This window comes from Doryrhamphus excisus, chromosome 21 (assembly GCF_030265055.1).
Source record: "Doryrhamphus excisus isolate RoL2022-K1 chromosome 21, RoL_Dexc_1.0, whole genome shotgun sequence".
NCBI lineage: Eukaryota > Metazoa > Chordata > Actinopteri > Syngnathiformes > Syngnathidae > Doryrhamphus > Doryrhamphus excisus.
In genome coordinates, this window is record NC_080486.1 from 10,763,100 (window position 1) to 10,785,477 (window position 22,378).

A 22,378-nucleotide genomic window follows, 5' to 3' on the forward strand; every position below is an offset into this window, starting at 1 on the left:
GTTTCATTGTGAGCTACGGTAAACGTTGATGTGCTAACAATAGTCATCATCTGAGCAATTTGTTTCCATCACTACTGTCACTTAGCTTCATCAAAGCTAACGGCTAATGGCTGTTAAACAGCTAACCAAGAGCCACTACCGTTGATAAAAGCTAATAAAGCTAGTTACTTGGTTGTTGATGTTAGCTAGCCTAACTGCGTCTCTGGAACATTCCAAAAAATTACTAAACTAAAATTCAGCTTTTGTTGTGTAAGATTTTTTACAATTTTTTCTAAACAAAAAAAATATCAGGATACTCGATAATCAACCAAAATACGAGTTTTGGTCCAGATCACCCAGCCTAGATAAATATTCAGTTTTTCAATGGCTACTCCATTTCAAATAAAGCCTAATGGCTAAAAACAGCAGATAAAAGCATCACAAGATAAGCTAGTTAGCACGAGTGCCAACTACAACGCATAATACAATAACAACGTAAAAAAAAAAAAAACCATGGCACAAATTACAGCTTGCCGCGACGCTGGCTAGCCATTCCACGGTGCTTCAAAGCGCCGTTTGAATTGCATCCTTGTCCGCCTCGCGCGGGTTTTTTTTTTTTTTTTTTACGAGGATGTAAGTGCTCTTTGAAGACTTTGCCGCGTGACCTCAAAAAAAAAAAGACGCGATAAAAGCAGAGGATGTATTCGCTCGCAGAAGGCAGGAAGAAAATGTTTTCAAAAAAAAAAAAAGAAAAGGAGAGCAGAAGGAAACGGCGGCGGCGACATGCATGCGGCAGCATCCACGGTGACTGACAAGCGCCAAAAATAGCCAGAAAACGAGGGTCCATAACACAGGAAACAGACTGAGACGTCCGCGTGTGGAATTATTTGACAGATGGATCGCATGCACCCAATCATCCACTCAGGCAAAAAGTTAGCTTTTTTTTTTTTTTTTTAAACAGTATCGGTAAATAGAGCGCATGTCTGTTGCCATGGCAACCCCAATGGCATCACGCTCAATGTCAAAACACATGGACATTCCACCATTGTGGAATTGGCCAATTAGAAAGCTGAAGAAAGTCACCAGCAGAAAAGGCGCAACATCTAGAAATTATTACTACTTTTTTTTTTAAGTTTTAAAAGGATTTATCAAAATTGCTGAGACCCCCCCCAAAAAAAATAAAAGGTTCATTCACCAAGAAAAAAAGGGAACAATCTTTATTTCGGTCCAATGTGAAGAGGAGGCGTGGCAAAACTACAAAGACCACAAGGCAAAAAGCGAGGGTTTTGCTTCACAGTAGTAATAAGATGCCCCCCCCGTTTGGAAGCGCAGTCAATTCGGGATAAGCGAGATCAACTAAACCGGATTCATTTTTCATAATATAATAATAAGTGGAGCTAAAATGGTTCAAATGATGTTTTGTGCTTATTTGCTTACATATAAAGACAAGTTGCATTCAAAACATACCTGGAATTGTTGTTTCTTTAACCCAAAAACGTCTGGGATGAGAAGAAAACACTCCTATGTCATACAGTCGTCCCGCTCACAACCACAAGGGGGCACATTTTATATGGCATCTGGGGATGCTATGATATGCTGCCATGTGTCACACTCAAGATTCCCTGTTTGAATGCAAAAAAAACGTCTCACAAAGTATTGGCACACACGGTAATCAAATTAAGAGGTTGGCCGAGCTAAATGAAGACTTTAGCTTTAGCATGCATGTAGCGTGACTTGGAGGGGGGGGGGGACCCAACACGGACTGATGGGAGATTTATGTTAAAAGCATATATGATGTGTGCTCACACAAATAGGTGGCCCCACTGACTTGCAACGCCGCCTGGCAACGGAAGCTAACCAGTTCCGTTGCCAGGCGGCGATGCAAGTCAGTCGCATGGCTAAATTAGCCTCCTAAGTCACTCACACTGTACACACGTACACAAACATAACATGTTGGAACAGTAGGAAGATATGAAATACAAGAATAAAATGAATCTTGAAATAGTCCCTCGTAACAGCGCATAGAATCCATGACCCTGTAGCATTCATAATCATTTATGGTTCTGGTAGTTGAGCAGTTCGGACCGAAAGGGCGGCTAATATCTCATCGATTTTAACCCTCCGGGGTCTCCAAGAACATTTTTGTTTATGCGGGTCAATTATTATTTGGAAGGATTTTGAGTTATGAAAAAATCTGAAAAATCAGAAAATTAAAATTTCAGATTTTTTGGAGGCCAACCAGAGGCCCAGCTGCCAAACATCATTGTGTATGTGACATCATTGAATAAAATGGGTATTTATAGGGTTAAAATAATAGAAGTCAAGTTGATTGACAGGTCTAAGCCAAAAAAAGTAGGAAAAACTAATTGTTAAAAATAGTTTTGGGAGTAGACTTTTCGTCCCGTCAGGGCTTCAACGTGTATTAAATTAAAAAAAAGGACCCCAGAGGGTTTTTTTTTTTTTTTTAAACCATGTTCATTTCTATTCCCATTACCATAATGATGGCTTTCCTTTTCTTTGGCGCACTGCCGCTTGGGAGGCATAATGATGCGGCACACATTCCTCAGCCAGCGTGTTATCAATGTGATGTTTTTAATTCATTAAATGGGAGCCATAAACCGAGGACCACTTGGAACCCCCCTGAAAAAGGAAACATTCCCGTGCAACAACATGGAAAACTAAAAAAAAAGCGCAACTCATTTATGGCAGCGTTTCCGTTTCGGGCACTTTCACGTTTGGATGATTAACCGACACGTTTGAAGGCAACATTGACTTGTGTTCTACGGGAGGCTAGAGCAGGAAAACCGAGATCTGGTTCGTCGAGGGGGTTTGGGTCCCAGACTCCGGTGTTTTTGTGGTGAAGGCCGTTTTAAATAAAGATTCAGAAATACGGGAGAAAGGCTTGGAAGTGTGGGGGGGGGGTAAGTGAGTGAGATGGAAAACTAAGACCATCGCCACAGATGATGCGTCATGGATGAGTCTTGGAGTCCCACGCCAACCGCAGCCGACTCGGCCCATCATCCGCCATCCATCCATCCATCCCCAGCGTTAATCCGTTTTCTTCTCTTCGGGGTCCTTCTCCGCTTCATCGTCCGGGCCCTCCAGCCCGCCCGTCTCCTCCCTCTCATCCTCATCATCATCTTCCTCCTCCTCCTCGTCCGTGAGGCCCTCCCGCTTGAAGTCGTCGGAGCCGTCGTCCGTCTCGGCTGTGCAGATGCCGTAGCACATGAGGCTGATGACGCCCAGCGGGAGCCCGAATAGGAAGCAGCCCAGTAGCGGAGAGCTGCGGAACACCGACTAACAGGTGCAAAAAGAAAAGAGTAGGATGGGGGCGGGGGGGTTGGGAAGGGATTGTTGGATAGAGGCGGGGCAAGAGGAAGAGAGTTACGTTCACCTGGACCTTTGAGAAAAACGGGATGGTGCCAAACTTCCTGTTGGGAAATCTACGCAAAAAAAACCCGCACGAGGTTCGCTCGGCTGAGGAATAAAGCCCGCGACTCTTCAGCAGCAGGCCGTATCCTTAACCACATGGCCACGGCGTCCCCGCAGTGGCGGCAATAAACGTCAAGAGCGTGTATCTAATTCTTCTTTAAAAGCTCCCTGCGGCTAATAAGTTAGCACGCGCTAATATAGACCAACAGAGACAGGAAGGAAGCAAGGAGAGAGTCTTAAATCACGGGCCAAGCTGACAAGAGAAATACCCCCCACCCCCCCGCCGCCGCCGCTCCAGTCATCGCCACGGGAACAGCGATGTTAACTGCCAGCGTTGCCAGATGTGACAGAGATGGGCGTGCTACGCTAACACAGCGAGGCTGTGATGCGGCGGCTGTCAAGGTGTGCAGTTAGATCTCCACGGGGGGGGGCTCTTTTTATCTGCGCCGCATTCCCGCCATGTCACCATGTTAGCGAGATAAGCAGGGGACGGGGGGGGGGGGCGACATGTTAGGATACAATCCCTCCAAATGTTGCATTGTTTTCCCTCTTTCGGAGACTTTCGGAAAAGAGGCTGAAAATTCCACGCCAGATGTGTTAGCATTCCTGTCGTAGCCGTGGTAAGTCCACACACATTCCCCCAAAAGAATAAGGAGGGAAGCGGGTGGAAGTGACACCCACCTGCCCCCCCCCCCCCCCCCGTTACACCATCTCCACATCCTCTCCGCACGTTTACTGCTTGCCTTGCATATTCTCCTGCTGCATGCGGTCCTGTGAAACTTGTTTATCTCCCAGAGGGGGAAGTGAACGCATCGGGGACATTTGTTCCACTTCTGTCGGAGCAGCTCACTGCGGCGTGATGTGCGACAACGCGGTCGATACCAGCGTCCCTCAAGTACTGCAATCTAACAACTACCCTAACCACAAAAGTAACTACAGGATGATATAGCATAATAGCAAAATAACATGAGTACAGGAGTAGTGGCTCCACCCCCTACAGTACCTCCTTGCAAATCAACTTTACATTTTTCTGTGGGGGTGGAGCCACCAAAAGGTACAGGTGATGGCGCTCAAACGTGTACTGAACGCCGCGCGTTGTATTCACTCAGAAATGTGCTTCGAGGGCACTAAAACGTCACTGATGAAAATAAAAATGGCGCCATCTTTATTCTTGGCAGGCGTACAAATGTTTGCGATTTAACCGATGAGCGCAGGGATGCTCGCCCTTGATGGATTTACAGCAAACAATACGAGGAAAATGTTGTCATGCTTAGGAAGATATGTCGCACTGACACGACAATGTGACATGACTCATCACTTTTCTAGGTATTAATAATCACATACGGAATACAGGAAGTGAACGAATGTACTGCATACACTCAAATCTTTTGATACGAATAATGCGATGGCCTCAATTATGACTTGTAAGCATCTTCAAATAAAATAAAATTAAAAAAAATACCACAGGAAGTGTCATACTTAATAGTAACCGTTTAAGGCAATAGCGCGTAATAATAATAGCGTGCATCATTTCACAACCTTACCTTGTTCTGGAACTATTACAGATAAACATATATATACACATATATGTATAGTATCAGATAGCACATGGGTGTGCAAACTACGGTCCGGGGGCCACATGCCCGCCAGTTGCTTTCAAAGTATTTCAACTTTTAGCATACAAACTGGCAACATGACTTGCAAGTCGCATGTCTTATTTAGTAAAAAAATAAATAAAAATAAAATAAAATTAAATTAAATTACATAATTTGATATGGTCTGATGTTTAAATTGCTCCTAATAAAAGGGACACTAGAACATACAGCTGATAGTATAACACTTCTACAGATAAAATTAGACAAATAATTTAAGGAAAATTATAAGCATAAAATAGTGTGCGTTTTAAAATATATAATATTTAATATATATATTATAATATAAAACAAGTCAAAATATTTTCCCACCCCTGAGATAGTATATGAAATATTTATAAAATATTTTATTTATAAATAATAAATTTATAAATATATATATATATACACACACAATAAAATCTGTCAAGTATATCAAGAAAACATGTAATAAAGTGTATATTGCTATATAAAATAATAATGATTATAGTGTAAACTCCTGTACTGCAAACCCAGAGCCTTTAATTGGTCCTCCTGGAATCAATGTATTGAGATGCCCCCCCCCCGTAAATGAATATGTCGAAAAGATGAAACCTTGCATCTCTTTGTCGGAATCCCGTCTAATACCGCACCGAGTGAGCTCGACTTACCATAACGGTGGATCTGGCGTCGAACGCCACACGCTTGATCCTCTGAATGAAGCCGTCACCCCCGTGCGCCTGCAGCGAGAAAGACACACACACACACACACGTACGTCACTTTAATGGAGTCGCAGTGGAGGAAACAGTTTATATGCTAATTTTACGCCGCCGCCGCTCGCCGTCAGCCATTTGTCGCAATTACTCGAGGACGACTCGGCACTTGCGTAAAGAGGACAATTATCGGCGTGTTTAGAAAAGAACACAATTAACATTGAGGTGCTCTTTAGAAGCCTTAAAGCCGGAGTTTGCGCTCGGTGATTGAAAAGCTTCACCTGAGCAGGCTGTCCCACTCACCAGGATGGGCCAATTAGCGCGCTCAGACGAGTTTGTTAGCCGGGTAGTTAGAGAGAGCCTGCTTGGGATCTGTTTATGCCGCGAAAGTGTGCCGGGTGGGCTTGCTCGCCGCGTGTAATTGCATCAGATCCTGGAATGGCAAGCAGCCAGTTGGGCGCCAAGATAAAAACAAAAACACAAGAATCCCCACTATGCACCGGGAGAGAGAAAAAAAAAAAAAAACACTTCATAACCGTCATAAAAAAACTGCCAATGAGGCCTGGCTTCCTGTCGGCGATGATTCTGCTAACTACGCCGTGGTTTATGCTTCAGCAGGTGGACTCTCAGGCCACACATGCAGCAAAATTAGACACAAAGATGGCTGCCGCAGGCTGCTGTTGACCACCACGTTATCTTTCAGACCCTTCAGACGTCTCAAGACTTTCCAGGCCTTCAAGACACCGCATGAGGTTTCCACTGTTTACATGCCTGACCGTGCGTTTGTTTGTTATGAGAGGCAAAAAAAAAAATAGCGCAGGGGATTGGGTACATGTGGCGACACGCGGATTACAATACATAGCGGTGTACTAATCTCGCCGTTTGAATTATTTGGGGATAATCTACTCAGGAAGGATGGCGATGTAAAATCAAAACATGCAAAAAAGGAGATTGCGGCAGCTACCTATTAGAAATGCGAGGCAACGTTCTTGATTAATAAAACTACTGGTGTGATGACGCTGGTAAATACCAGGAGCTGAGCTGAATGCATAAACACATGGAGGTATGAGGAAAAGGAGGAGGAGGGAATTTGGACCTGCGCGGAACCGTTCAAAACGCTGCTGATGAACTGGACCAGCTGCTCCGTGGTCTCTGTGGGCTGGCTGGGCAGGAAGTACTGCTCGTTGGATGTGTTGAGGATGATAACCGAAGGCACCGTCACCTCTCTGAGGGGAGATAGACAAAAAAAAAAAAAAACACAGCTTTTAATCCGCTCAACACCTCGGACCGCCATCATCAAAGGGCATCATTTGGTAGGAACAAATTGTGGTTTCTCCAGGAACAAATTGCCACATTGAAGAGCACAATGGCGTGATAAACAAAGCCTTTGTAAGAAGCAGCCTCACTCGTCTCACGGGAATTCTTTCAGGAAAAAAAAAAAGGAAGGAAGTGTGGTACATACAGGATTCAGTCTTTATAAATTACATATTTTCATAGTTATGGCGTAGAAAACGACGTGTTTTAACATTACAGATATGACATCACCTTTACATTCATGCTACCCAATATAGTAGACATAACCTGGGAAAATAAGCCATTTAACGTAGTTACAATGTTGCATTCTCGTGTTAAACCATGCCAACATTTCCGATAATGGGGTTTGCAAATTTGGAAGTGAGCCCTGAAAGTTTGGGATGGGTTTCAAAAGGCGGTACAACTGTTCCTTGGGAAGCACTTGGGGCATATGACCAATCGCTGAGTAGTGGGAGTGCCTGGAGGCGGGCCGTGGGTGGCATAAATTAAAAGAGACCATTTTGGCAGGAAGCATAAATATAAAGGAAATACAGCTGGAATAGGTGCAGATTCTGGAAAATCTAAAAAGCTGTGTGTAGCTGCTTTAAAAAGGAGACCGCAACTCAATACAAAGGGTCGAAAAATTAGCATAATAGGTCAAGTGGCTAGCGCGCATGCCTCACAGCTAGGAGACCCGAGTTCAATTCCACCCTCGGCCATCTCTGTGTGGAGTTTGCATGTTCTCCCCGTGCATGCGTGGGTTTTCTCCGGGTACTCCGCAGTATACTTTTCCCTTTTTTGTATCAAACTAGGGGCTGCACGGGGGTCGAGTGGTTAGCGCGCAGACATCTAGTAGACCCGAGTTCAATCCCAATCTGTGTGTGGAGTTTGCATGGAGTTTCCATGGTTTCCTCCCACATTCCAAAAACATGCTAGGTTAATTAGCAACTTCAAATTGTCCATAGGTATGAATAGGAGTGTGAATGGTTGTTTGTCTATATGTGCCCTGTGATTGGCTGGCCACCAGTCCAGGTGGGATAGGCTCCAGCACCCCCGCGACCCTGGTGAGGATAAGCAGCAGAAAATGAATGAATGAATGCATGAATATAGTGCCTGCTGTGAGGTAATATAAACCTGCAATAAAACCCGGTTGTTGAAGTCTGGTGCTTCACCGGGCAATTACTGACACCTAGTGGCCAATGTGGAACATGACATTCACAGGTTGGTGGTCTTAATGGCTTACACTGTATTTGTATTTTACTTCATTTAGGATTTTTTATGCTTGATTTGGACGACGACATTCGTTTTCTACCGCTTATCCTCACGAGGGTCGCGGTGGTGCTGGAGCCTATCCCAGCCGTCTTCGGGGCGAGAGGCGGGGTGCACCCTGGACTGGTGGCCAGCCAATCACAGGGCACATATAGACAAACAACCATTCACACTCACATTCATACCTATGGAGAATTTGAAACTGGAGTCCCCGGAGAACATGCAAACTCCACACAGAGCTGGCCGAGGGTGGAATCGAACTCGGGTCTCCTACCTGTGAGGCATGCATGCTATCCACTTTTCACCGTGCAGCCACATTTTAGGTTCGTCCAGGAAATTTCCCCCAAACTTTTTAGTCAGTATTGTATACACAAGACGCATATCCGTGTTTAACCTTGCAAACTGCACTAAAACAAACCGCAGGGTTTTGTGGAAACGAGGTTTAAGATGCAGACACACCCTCCGTGCACTCTAAAGCTGCCTCCTTAGACAAATCAGCAGAGGAATTACACAATTCCACCACATAACAAGGTCATGCAAACACGCAATCCCTCTTTTCTCGCAGCGAGGAGGAACCGCGCCGCAGACAACCCGTCCTCCCGCACGAGCGCGCACACTCAGTCGTGCCGTTGTGCATCCCCGCGGTGATACTCCAACTGGCAACCAACTGCGCACATCCATCACTGCCCCCGCTGACCCGCACGGAGTCATCAAGGGCTCGCCGCGCTGACCAGCTGAGGTGTGCAGTCAGGCGTGCGTACGTACACACACACACGGGCATTCCACCTGATGTGCTGCCTCCAACAGATGGCCCCCATTTTAAATAAATATGGATTAGCTTTTTCACCTCACACAGAGGGGAGAACAATGAACAGTCATATACCCTAAATGGCTTCGAGTCACACAGTCTAACGATTAAAAATAAAACTTCAAAAGTTGACGGAACCCAAGTGTGTGTGTGTGTGGGGGGGAGGGGGGGTGAATAACTCACCAGCCACAACAACCGTTTCCAATATAAAAAAAAAATGCCAAACACGTTGTAGGGGTAGAATTCTTAACGCCACGCCGCTGTTGCTTCTCATTATTGTGCAGGTGCGCCCACCGTTGTGGCTGGCGAGTGTGTATTAAGATCAATTCTCATCTCATATAAATGCTAATTACGGCAACGGTGCCAGGAGACGGTGAGGCTTAATGATTTGAAAAGTGACTGAATCATTTAAGAGAGCCAGAAATCAGCACATACTCTTGGCTGTACTGTCAAGCAGAACGGGAATGCCTTCTAAATTATGTTTTAACATCATTAGAGCCCTCTGGGGATGAAATAACACCCCTATGGTCACCTTTACAACTAATAAAGTGAACATAACGGAAAATACGCCGAGTGATTTCAAGCACAAACTAACCTAAATGCGTACCTGGTGAGCGGGGAAGCATATTTAAGGGTTAAATGCCGGCATGTGTGTGTGTGTGTGTGTATCGCGCTCGGGGTGAAAGTGGTGGCAGCCTGATGCCAGACAGACTGCTGCCAGGACACAGTAATCGCTGTGATGACAGAACGCGGGATAAAAAGCCATCAGATTTATTTCCCCGGCCCTCCTGAGGGAGAGGATTAGCGGACATTGACAGGCCAGGATTTCATCCCTCAAAAGGAGGGCAATTAAAGCCTGTGCCGCTGCATCCAAAAATGTCAGTCCTGGAAAACTGAGCGGCGTGCTCGAGGGGGAACGGGGGGGAAAAAAAAAAAAAAAAACACAGGAGAGGCCAATGACAACCTTTTATCCTTGGAGTTGTAAACACTGAGTACGACTGATGTTCTTCTTCACCCATAGCATAGCATCACCTAGCATAACATTTCATAGCTTTAGCAGCATAACGTGACCACAATATTCCATCTCCGTGTGAGACAAAGCGACACAGGAAGTGAGCGAAGAGGCGGGGCTTACCCCATGATGAGGCTGTTGATGTAGTCGTTCCCGTCCATGTGTCCAAACTGGAAGTCCCTGTGGACAAAAGGCAGCATTAATTAAGTGTTGAAGCTTAAGTACACAAAAAGACAGTCGAGTAAACTTCCTGTCTCGGTGGAATGCAAACAAAGTTTTCCGTAAGAGAGGGATTTGGGATATAATCATTGCATTGTGGGTAGCTCAGGTAGGAAGGACTCAAGTCGTCGTTTAAGTCTGGGTTTAATAAAGCATTTCTGGTGAATGAGTCACATTGTAACAGTTGCGGGGGACGAGTGGAGGGGAGGGGGGGGCTTGGGCTGCTTGCTTGATCTCACCCCCCCATCCACCCTCCCCAAGGAAATGAATCCATAAACCGGGATATCCATTGGAGGCGTATTTATTATCAGATAGGCTCAGTGGTTACCGTGGTGAAGGGTTCTAAAATTGAATCTCATGGCTTTTCAAGAGTGTGTGGGGTCGGGATGGGTGGGGGGGAGGATGGGAGAGGGGGTGCTATCTGGAAGCTACAGAAGCAGTCATATTTAAAAAAAAAAAAAAAAGGTAAAGAACGACCAAACAGAAATAGCTCGACTCCCACATTCCCAACCATTCCTGACCTCTATTTCTCAAAATCCTTACTTCTTATTCCAAACAAACAAAGTCATCCCATCTTGATGTTGGACTACAAACACAGATGATGAAACGTGATCTTTTAACTCATTCCATAACAAAGATGCTGGAGCCTATCCCAGCTGTCTTCATCGCCAGCCAATCACAGGGCACATATAGACAAACAACCATTCACACTCACATTCATACCTATGGACAATTTGGAGTCGCTAATTAACATAGCATGTTTTTGGAATGTGGGAGGAAACCGGAGTACCCGGAAAAAAAACCACAAACTCCACACAGATGGCAGAGGGTGGAATTGAACTCAGGTCCTGCCACTACTCACTAAAAAGTTTGGGCGAAATTTCCTGGATGAACCTAAAATGTGGCTGCACAGTGATCAAGTGGTTAGTGCGCTAGGAGACCCAAGTTCGATTCCACCCTCGGCCAGCTCTGTGTGGAGTTTGCATGTTCTCCGGGTACTCCGGTTTCCTCCCCCACATTCCAAAAACATGCTAGGTTAATTAGCGACTCCAAATTGTCCATAGGTATGAATGTGAGTGTGAATGGTTGTTTGTCTATATGTGCCCTGTGATTGGCCACCAGTCCAGGGTGTGCCCCGCCTCTCGCCCGAAGACAGCTGGGATAGGCTCCAGCACCCCCCAACGACCCTCATGAGGATAAGCAGTAGAAAATGAATTAATTAATGAATAATTCGGTTAGAGTACGTTTTGGTTTGAGTCGGACCTTCTGAAAGGGAATCATGACTCTAACCAAGGAGGATTAAATAAACTTGAATAATGTCAGGGGCTGCACGGCGTTTGAGTGGTTAGCGTGCAGGCCTCACAGCTAGGAGACCCGAGTTCAATTCCACCCTCTCCAGGTACTCCAGAAACATTCCAATAACATGCTAGCTTAATTAGCGACTCCAAATTGTCCATAGGTATGAATGTGAGTGTGAATGGTTGTTTGTCTATATGTGCCCTGTGATTGGCTGGCCACCAGTCCAGGGCTCCAGCACTACTAAAGCATATATGGCTAACTCGGCCAATGCTGGTGCGTACCTGTTAAGGTGCTCTCTGTATTCCCTGGCCACCGTCTGAATCATGGCTTTTAATCTGAAAGGAAAAAAAAACAAAAAACAAATCAAAATGTCACATGCAAACTTTTTTCTCAAGTGTAGCAATTGGGTGGCGAGATGCAAAAGAAGCGCGGCGGGTCTTATCTTGATTCAACAGCGCCGCACTCAAAAGCGGCGGCTGTGCTTTTTTCCCCCCCATTTCCGCGCCCCGCCTTTTTCGCCGTACCTGTCACTCTCCTCTGTGGGGTCCTTCTCGTCGATGACTGCAATCGCCACCAGTTTGCCTAAAGGGTGCAGACGAGGAGGGGGGGGGGGATTACGAGTGGCAATCGCAAGCAGCATGTGAGAGGACAACGGCGGGGAAGATAAGCGGCTCTGGAGGAGCTCAAGGGGACCACACGGCGGCAGCCATCTTACTTATTACTCATTAATGTTAACTTGGATTGGGACAGGAATGATAGACGGTGTTGAGAAACATGACAAACACTTGACATTCTTTCCTCTACTGTATGCGCCCGCCTCCATATGTGTGTTGTGACACCAGTGCCCCCTGGTGGTGAAGGCTGGTGGAGACGCTGTCATTTTTACTACTAATGAGATTTCAGTATCTTAAATACTGAAAAAAAAAAAACAATTGCAAAATTATTGTTCCTTATTTGGTCTTAATAATTGAATTATTTACATTTATGTTCTTCTTAGCTCCTTTCCCCGAGAGTAGTTCAAGTGTCGCCTTCCCCTTAAACAGAACCCATCCGCACGGTCAAACTACTCAGCGAGTACGGGTACACGGGCACTTAGACACAGACGCGACGCTTTGTGTCAGCGGGAGTTACGGCGCGTGTCTGACGAAGCCGCGGGAGCGTAAAATCGTATTCCGCCGGCTGCGTTTTTTTTTTTTTGAGGCCGTGCGACTCGAGTGCAACACTTTGACAACACGTCTCCGATTGCCAATCTTTGCCAAGTACCGGTCGCCATCTTTAATCAGCAAGCGTCTGCGTCTAATTAAAATGCATTTTCGTGTGTGGCAGCAGTGCTTGTTAGGTGGGGTTGAAGGGGGGGGGGGATCAAAGCAGTCATCACGGGAACGTGCACATTAAGAGCTAAAATACCGTATCTAATATTAGAAAGAGCAGCAATGCCAGGGCTGAGCATCAGTTTCAATTTCTCTTTAAGACTTTGTCCTTAAATCCCCCCCCCCGACCCCCCCACACACAACCTTTCTGCAGGCGGGTGGGCAGGCAGGCGGTATAGAATTGAGTAAACAGGAAAGTCCTTGAACAACCCTAGTGGCTATTTGAGGGTGTGATGATTGCTGACAAGTCATCGAAAAAAAAAAGCAGCAATAATGACAGGAAGTGAAGGGGCGGGGGGGGGGGGGGGGGGCGAGGGGGTGGGGTTGATCTCACCTGTCTCTCCAAGCTCGTACAGCGTGAAGCCATCGATCGGCAGGTACCCTTGGAAGCGCTCCCTGTTCACCCACCCGGACAAACCGCCATCCTCGTACTCTGCCAACACACAAACACATTTTTAGGTGTTGATGCCCTCCACATAACCTGAAGCCATTTTCAATGCATCCAGCACAAGTAAAGAAGTAGAAGTGGTAATGGTAATGGTTTCGTTTCATTTGAACATGCATCAGATGACAATTGAATGCATCACATAATCAGTTCACAGTTCCACATGTCCAAAAGGAGTAGGAAGAAGCAAAGCTTATTAAATCCTACCCCTCCCATCTGGTACTTTTACAATCAGTAACTGTTACATTTGTTCACTTCCTGCTTTCCGAATATAGTTTAAGGTTTTTTTTGTTTTGTTTTTTTTTTGTCACTGATTGATATGACCATTCAATGACATAATGGGAACCATAGAAACTTTTACATTTGTTCACTTCCTGCTTTTCCAATATAGTTTAAGTTTAAATATATATAATATAGTTTAAACCGAAATACGAGGTGATATGACCATTAATGACATAATGGGTACCATAGAAACTTTTACAATCAGTAACTGTTACATTTGTTCACTTCCTGCTTTCCTAATATAATTTAAATTATTTTTTTTAATTTTTATTTTCTTGTCACATACCAAAGTATGAGGTGATATGACCATTCAATGACATAATGGGTACCATAGTAATTTTTACAATCAGTAACTGTTATATTTGTTCACTTCCTGCTTTCTTAATATAATTTAAGTTTTTTTTTTTGTCACATACCAAAGTATGAGGTGATATGACCATTCAATGACATAATGGGTACCATAGAAACTTTTACAATCAGTAACTGTTACATTTGTTCACTTCCTGCTTTCCTAATATAATTTAAGTTTTTCTTTTTTTTTTGTCACATACCAAAGTATGAGGTGATATGGCCATTCAATGACATAATGGGTACCATAGAAACTTTTACAATCAGCAACTGTTACATTTGTTCACTTCCTGCTTTCCTAATATAATTTAAGTTTTTGGTTTTTTTCCATTTTATTTTTGTCCCGTACCAAAGTATGAGGTGATATGACCATACAATGACATGAAGTAGAAAAGTGAAGAGTGTAGAAAAGAGGGAGTGTGTAGTAAAGTAAAGCCACATGTTTCCACATCTGGAGGCCACATGTAGAACAGGACCAATTCCTCAGCGTTAAAAATAGGACAAAGAGAGACGACGAGGGCCTCATGATGGTACGTTAATACGTTATCATGACCTTACAGCCGCCGTGAGAGTAATTACAAATCGCCAAATGACTTTGACGTGCTTAAACCGCGTGCCTCCCCCCCTCCTCCAAAGGGCCCGAGGACCCGATGTTGTACACGACACCAGAAAACCTGGAGAGATTTGTTTAAAGCGCAAGGTCACGCCGTCTCGGTATTGTTGGCGGAGATATTAATGCTGCGCCGTGCACGGAAAAAGCTGCTGAGTCGACTCCAGCGCATTCTTTCCACAGATGTTTGGGATTTATGGGGCCGCATGCAGACGCTCTTCCCCCCCCTCGGGGGCGAGGGCGAGCTGAAGGCCTCGATGCAGGCTGCTTAATAGACTCCGCCCCAACACACGCTGAGCGCATCTGCTTCACCTTGGAGCAAATTAGAGATGCCCTCATCCCGGGTGCCGGTTTCGGACGGGGGCGGGAGGATCCAATGTCGAGAGCGGGGAGGAAAGGGGAAGGTTAACGGAAGACGAGACGGGAGAGTCAAGTTATGATCAATATATTTTCAAAGTTCATGTTCACGTCTGCCGTTCTAATTACCGCCACCCGTTCCACGTCTCGGCGGTGAGACATCGTCGTCATCATCATCATCGGCGTGGCGTCTTGTCATCGCCGTCATGGCACGTTAAGAGGCCTGTCGCTTCAACGCCGCCGGTAAATGTATGCAAAGTAATTCTGCCTCACAGCTGGCTGCTTTTTGTACGCTCTCCGGGGAGGAGCGCCGCAGTCGAAACTACGAGCACGAGGAGAGATTAGCAGGGAGACTTTAAGCCGGGCATTAACTAGGACGGCCTAACGCTCAGAGAGACGCTTTAAAAGCAGACTCCGAAACGAGACGCACGTGGACGTTACGTCGACCTTCCTGCTAATTACGCTCTTCCGCTTCATCAAAACCTGAAACGCGGTGACGAGAGAGAGCGAGAGAGAGAAAGAGAGACCGGCGAATGTTGCGCAACAGCTTCTGTGGCGTGACAGCGAGGATTCTGGGAATTAAATATGCATGAGCCGCGGTGCAGTGCTCTTTAGTTTAAAAAAAAAAAAAAATTAAAATAAATAAAGATGACGAGGCTGCGGCTTGTGATGTGCGCTAAAGCAATCAAAGATAAACAACAAGGCGCCAAGGAATTATTCATGCGCAAACGAGACGCTGGATTTCTCTCTTCGTAGGCACAAGAATGAGGAGCAGGAAATGTGCTTGGGATCCAAGTTAGGGGGGGGGGGGGGTAAGATTTAGGTTCTCTAGGAACTGCAAGCTCGCAGGCAACAACAATGCAGTCCATAGAAAATAAAAGTGTGTTGTCAAGCGTGAGGAATTTGTGCGATCTACGCTTTTTCTATCAACAACAATGTTTTTATAGCGGCCGTATCTTCAGAAACACAAGCAGAAAGGATTTCGTTACTCGCCAGAGCGCCTCCTATTCTGGTCCGCTGCCTAAGCAGGCTGCCGTGGAAAAAAATAGATAAGAAAAGTTAATGCCACTAATTATACAATGATAATACAGACTGTTTGTGTCTATGGAGTACTAAAAGACAGCAATATTATTGGCCGACGGAGCCATGCACCCATTCGCGTACGCTACAAGCGCTGCGGTCTCCCACGCCCACAAAACCGCCACGACATCGACGGGCAACACCGCAAGCACAGCGGCAGCCAGGCAGAGGGCCGGGCATGGAACATGGTGAGGAGAAAAGAAGGAGCAGGACTCACCGTCGTATGTGAAGTAGGCGTCATCTTTAAAGACGATGACCGCAGGGACCTCTGGCAAGGTGACGGACTGAAAAGCAAAAACAAACGTCCTTCAATAGTGAGTAGTGTTGTACGTACTTGGAGAACTACAAACAAGACAGAATATTTGTAATAACTGCATGTGGAGCCCAGATATACATTTCATATTTACGCTATCATTTTTTTTCTGTTAAGTTCATCTTTTTCCAACATTAAATGGACATTTTATTCTATTCTATAATGTATACATTTCTACATTTTTATATTTTGTGATTTATTTTTACCGCTTTACCATTTATTTTTAATCACAAAAATTTTTTTCGTTTACAATTTCTTTTCATTATAAATTTTGCTTTTTTATTAAAATAATTTAAACATATTTAATGTAAATTTATATTTTTATTATAATTTTTAAATATATTTTTTTTAAAAATTTATTTTAATTTTTAGTTAAATAAACAAAAGATTTTTCATTTTAATTTACAATTGTAATTTATTGTCTGTTATTTTTATAAATAATTTAAAAGGCAAAATAAAAAAAAATAAAAATAATAAAAATGTTAAAAAATTACATAAATTAAAATTTGTATTATAATTTTTGGTAATTGTTTTATATTTTTGTTGTAATTTTATTTTTTAGTTAAACAAAAATCACCCCAAAAATGTAGTGGAAGTGTACACCACAGATAAGCAGCAGCACCAATGAAGGGTTACCTCTGGCAAGACGTCCTCAGAGGCGGAGAAGAAGTACGTATAGACGATGAGCTCAGTGGCGACGTCGTTATACTTCTCCTGTGGTGACAGAATGTATTCTTTCAAGTTACTGCGCAGCTTGAACGTCGTCGACGGTGGCGGCGGCGTCTGTCATTTGAAGCAGGTGATGTGCTTACTTTGAGGGGAGACTCGCCGCCCACGTAGACAAAGAGCACGTCGTGTCTCTTCATCATGTGCTGAAACATCTGCTTACTGGGGAGGGCTCGAACAGCTGGCCTGCAGGGGATTGAAAAGATTTAAAGAAGGCGACAAAATGGGAGAAACGTGTTGAACTTCTCATGTTGTCTCAGTGAAAGCTGAGGGTTTAACATTGGGGCTGGTGAAGGGGATGGGAGGCGACTTGTGAGGCTTTGGCGCCACCCAGTGGTGAGTCGCCGTATTAGCAGCCAGAGAAGCCAAGCGAGTGAGTGTGCCATAACAGTCATGTAGACAATAAAATTTTGTGTTATTTTTATTTATTTTTTTACATCATTCTACATGGAGGCAACAACGCTTACCCCGCTACCCTGTTGGCAAACTCCACAATGTCGTCTTTTGTCCTCGGACCCTTGTAATTATAGGCAAGGTCCCCCTTTAACCTGCAAGGAAGACAGAAGAAATTGGATAGAAAATATTATAATCTGTCTGTACTATATTCTTAATTTTCATACACATTAGGACTTTATTCCCATATGTTTTTAGACCAGGTAAATCAAGACATTTCAACTTTTGTTTTGCATTTTGTTATTTTTTTTTTAAATTAAAAAACACTTTTTTCATGATTATGACTTAATTACCACAATATTGACTTTTTAAAAAATATTTAAACTTTATTCTGCTGTTTTTTCTTTGGTTTCCTGTTAAATTCTATTTTTAGAATAATTTAATTTTATTACATTTGTATTCTTTTTATTATCATTGAATTAAATGCAATTTGACTATATTGCTATATGAATTTACTGTAATTACAATGCATGGAGTGTTAAGTGTGCTGTGGTTGATTCAGTGCAGTTGCATCACCCCCACAAGGCTTTAAAAGCCTCGGGGGTGGGTGGTGGTGGTGGTGGGGGGGGTCTAAATGAAGTGGCCGCCACATGGGATGGTCTGATGTCCTTTGATGGATGTTTCATCAGCCGCCCCGCTTTAAAACGTTACCAACCTGCGGCCATCTCCCCAATGAGCTTGATGAAACTACACTGGGATCCCATTACGGCAGCAGAGGAAAATGTCTTCCACTGTACCTCCCACGTCAACAGTGGCTGAGCTTTAATGGAGGACTCCAGCACAGCGAGCTCAATTTATGTGAGAGCTGTCGCATTTGATGAAGACATCGGGATATGGCGGCGTAGCCGAACTGAAGGTAAATGTAGCAAGCCAGGTGTGTCACTCTATTAGACCCCGGGGACCGTACGACAACAACAACAGTGTTGCCTCCTGAAGGGCACATCTCTCCAGGCTCGAACCTCCACAGCAAGGCACTCGCGGTGGAGAGGACCAGCTGGGAGGAGACGCCGCTTTGCTTTTAAGGAATGAAACCAAATGAAGCAAGACATGGCGGCGTGAAGCAAGAGGATGAAAGTTGCAACCGCCCAGGCTGGGTACCCCAGCAGGAACTCCTCTCAAAATCAGTGCACATGTATGCTGAATTAAACGCAATGACTTCCGTACTTAGTGCTATCTTGCTATGGGGTAGCATGCTAACTGTTAGCATGTTACCAGTTTTTCCATTACGGTCAAATTCCCTATATTTACATGACATGATGTAACTCACTATAGTACATTCCATACTTTGTGCTATCTTGCTATGGGGTAGCATGCTAACTGTTAGCATATTAACAGTTTAGCCGCTGTGTTCATTAAAACTGTATACATTTACACGACACGTACTTTCGACACTTAGTGCTACCTTGTTATGGGGTAGCATGCTAACTGTTAGCATGTTAACAGTTTAGCCATTATGTTCATTAAATTTTTATACATTTACACGACATTATGTAAATCACTATAGTACTTTCGACATTTAGTGCTATCTTGCTATAGGGTAGCATGCTAACTGCTAGCATGTTAACAGTTTAGCCATTAAAATTGTATACATTTACATGACATGATGTAAATCACTATGGTACTTTCCACACTTCGTGCCATCTTGCTATGGGGTAGCATGCTAACTGTTAGCATGTTAACAGTTTCGTCATTATGTTCATTAAAATTGTATACATTTACACAACATAATGTAAATCACTATAGTACTTTCGACACTTAGTGCCATCTTACTATTGGGTAGCATGCTAACTGTTAGCATGTTAACAGTTTAGCCATTATGTTAATTGCAATTGTATACATGTACATGGCATGATGCAAACAACACAAAGGTGACACTTACAGTTTTATCGTAGGATAGCCACGCACGCCAAACTCTGACGCCATTCCTAACAGTCACAAAATCATCCAATCAGAAGACAGCTTTTTTTTTGTTGTATTTTAAGTATTTTGTAAGAAAAAAACACACACACTCACCAGAGTATGCAGTGGCATCCATCTTCCCCACTCGGACCGGCGAACCGGAGCTCCTCAGCTCGGCGCCCACTTGGTGCCACACGGGCTCCAGTTTCTTACAGTAGCCACACCATGGCGCGTAGAACTGAAGGTGAGACGCGGAACATTATTATTATTATTATATACAACACATATTTACATTTCATCAGCAGCCAACTCAAATGTTTTAAGGACATGTTTGTAGTAACGCTAAAATGCAGTTTTTCCTTCAAATCTATAACTTAGCCTATTAATCATTAAAATGGCCTTTTTATTTTTACGTTTGTGCCCCTCGGTGGACAAAATTTGGACAAGACATGAATAACCCCCCCAAAATAGAAATAAATAGCAACAAACTACCACGTCACTACTTCACTAATTATGCATAAAATGTTTTTTTTGGTTGTGCAAGGCATAGAAATGAATAAGAAACAGTCTACAATGTGTACCCCACACACACCCCCCTTACCAAAAACATGCATGGCTTGTCATTGAAGTCATCACAATCACAATGTACCCCTCCACTGACCCCTACCACGCCCGTTTAGAACCACAGACTGCTTCCGCAAGGGATGAGCCCACTGGCAAAAAGTGTGTGTGTGTGTTCCAACTTACATCAACCAGCCAAATATCATTCACTCTGCTTTCTTTAAACCTATGGAGAAAAAAAACACACACTTTACTCAAAACGACTCCGACGATACAAGAAAAACAATTATAGAACAAAACAGTGATTATAACGAGTGTACTTAATGGCTGACCCCGGGTTCTAATTATGAATTATGAATTACAGCTGTGTTGAATTATACTTACGTGTCATCCAGATCTTCCACAAAGACCTGCACGGTTGAGCTTATCAAAGCTGCAATGACTACAAAGAAATATAAAAAACGGAGTAAAAGAATTAGAAGGTTTTTCTGTGACAATTAGCAGCCTCTCCATCCTAGCTAACTGACTGAAGCATCACTAGGCTAAAAGCTAGCATCAATTTAGCCCTCGTACTCCGCCATAGTTTTTGTACTAACTGCTGCTTTTAGAGCGACTGGGAACTGACACGTAGGAAGAATGGGTTTCATGTCTGAGAGGGAATAATAAGTTTAAAAAGACGGGGGGAGAACGTACCTCCGTAAAGCAGGGACACCCGAAGTGCTGCCATTGCTTCGGCTGGAAACAGCAGCAAGCAGGAAATACGGCAGTGGCTCAATGGAGCACGTGTGCGCATGCGTGATGTGACGTCACGCCAGACCGCTTTCTGAAATGACATTATTTTAGAATGTGGCGTGACATATTTCAAAGAATGCCTGCTTGAATTTATTACATTATTTAATATTAACTAATAATTGCATACGATTACATTAATGTACATTTTGATGGTATTTACTGTATTTGATATGTTAGCAAAATAAGAAAAAAATGTAAACACTACCAGTCTTTACCACAAGATGGCGTTTTTAGATCATTACACTGGCTCTCCAGCCACCTGCAAACAAAAACAATACGTTAAATAAAATAACACTCATTTTATTAAACATTTGTTTTAAGGTAATAAGTGTATATGATTACATTAATGCACATTTCGATGGCATTTACTGTATACGATTTGTAAGCAAAATAAGAAAAAAAATGTAAATACTACCAGTGTTTACCACAAGATGGCGGTAAAGGATCATTTTCTGGGTCTCCAGCCACTTGCAAACAAAAACAACACGTTAAATAAATTAACACTCATTTTATTAAATATTTGTTTTAAGAATTAATACTGTCAGAATAGTTAAACACACAAAAATGATGGTGCCAGTTCATTATGATCCTCATAGGGTTTTACAATGTTATTCACATTAGGTAGAGAAATCATATATTTCATAATTATCAGCTAAAATGACACTGAATTTAAAATTACTGCAAAAGGGTTTGATGCACCATTTGATGCGTTATTGCATAAGTGGAAGGCGTGTTTACCGCAAGGAAGGGAATTTAACCTGTAAATAGCAACTCTCCAAAAGAAAGTGACGGACGGGACCCAAAAGTGCACCCAGACAACGCTCTGTCCTTTCTCAGCGGGGAGTCGTGATCATGACTGTGTTACTAAACAGACTCATGCCGAGGCCTTGTGTGCCAACTTTGTGAGGGTTGAATGCCTTGGTATTTGTTGGGGGGTGGGGGTGGGGGGGGCGGAATACTGCACATAAGCTGTCGTGGGCCCGCATTGTGTCTTCTGCATTCATTGAAGTGGCAAAAGGGAGTTTGGTCACACGCAAAAAAACAACAACACAAGTTTAAAATTTTGCAAGGAATCTGTTAGCTAACGGCTCGTTAGCGGAAGGATCCATAAAACACCAGAAGAAGTGAATTCTGATCAGCTTCTTACAAAATTCCCCCCAAAATATGTGAGTTTCTTTACAACATGGCATCTTAAAGGGGCTAAGAAAGGATCCAAGAGGTACACCAGAACCAAAATTCCATTGTGAAATAATAATCCTCTGCTTTAGGCCGCAAAGCTTCAAAATCCGCCTAAGAGATTGCTTTGGTGCTCCAAAAAAAGCACAATAAACAAAGATGGCAGACAACCAAAAGTGAGGAAAAACCTCCTTTGGGAGCAGCTAGCAGAAGTCCACATTCGGGATTAGGTTACCACCACGCATGTCAAACTACTTTCCACAGGAACGGTGAAGGTGTCGTGACAAAAAACTGGTTCTTCTTCTTCTTGCTGCTTCCTGGGAACGCCGCA

At 43.7% G+C, this 22,378-nt stretch overlaps 1 protein-coding gene across 5 annotated transcripts in view; it reads right to left on the minus strand.

Annotated features, from left to right (window-relative positions):
- Positions 1 to 20,929, minus strand: part of LOC131108537 (protein disulfide-isomerase TMX3-like) — a 137,744-nt gene extending 116,815 nt beyond the window's left edge. For 4 of the 5 annotated variants that reach the window (XR_009120480.1, XR_009120479.1, XR_009120477.1 and 1 more), the window contains exons 1-15: positions 20,773 to 20,929; positions 20,464 to 20,521; positions 20,266 to 20,305; positions 19,633 to 19,756; positions 19,499 to 19,544; positions 17,634 to 17,714; positions 17,253 to 17,352; positions 17,077 to 17,154; positions 16,345 to 16,411; positions 13,340 to 13,438; positions 12,160 to 12,217; positions 11,917 to 11,970; positions 10,241 to 10,297; positions 6,832 to 6,961; positions 5,693 to 5,761 (exon numbers count right to left, since the gene is read on the minus strand). Coding sequence is in view for 1 of the 5 variants with exons in the window: in XM_058059557.1 (XP_057915540.1) it covers positions 3,028 to 3,276; positions 5,693 to 5,761; positions 6,832 to 6,961; positions 10,241 to 10,297; positions 11,917 to 11,970; positions 12,160 to 12,217; positions 13,340 to 13,438; positions 16,345 to 16,411; positions 17,077 to 17,154; positions 17,253 to 17,352; positions 17,634 to 17,714; positions 19,499 to 19,544; positions 19,633 to 19,756; positions 20,266 to 20,305; positions 20,464 to 20,521; positions 20,773 to 20,914 (1,452 nt within the window). In the remaining 4 variants the exon portion in view is untranslated. Of the gene's footprint in view, positions 1 to 1,872; positions 3,277 to 5,692; positions 5,762 to 6,831; positions 6,962 to 10,240; positions 10,298 to 11,916; positions 11,971 to 12,159; positions 12,218 to 13,339; positions 13,439 to 16,344; positions 16,412 to 17,076; positions 17,155 to 17,252; positions 17,353 to 17,633; positions 17,715 to 19,498; positions 19,545 to 19,632; positions 19,757 to 20,265; positions 20,306 to 20,463; positions 20,522 to 20,772 lie in introns of those variants that run through there. The other variant, XM_058059557.1, reaches the window with a different exon arrangement.
- Positions 20,930 to 22,378: the final 1,449 nt, after the last annotated feature.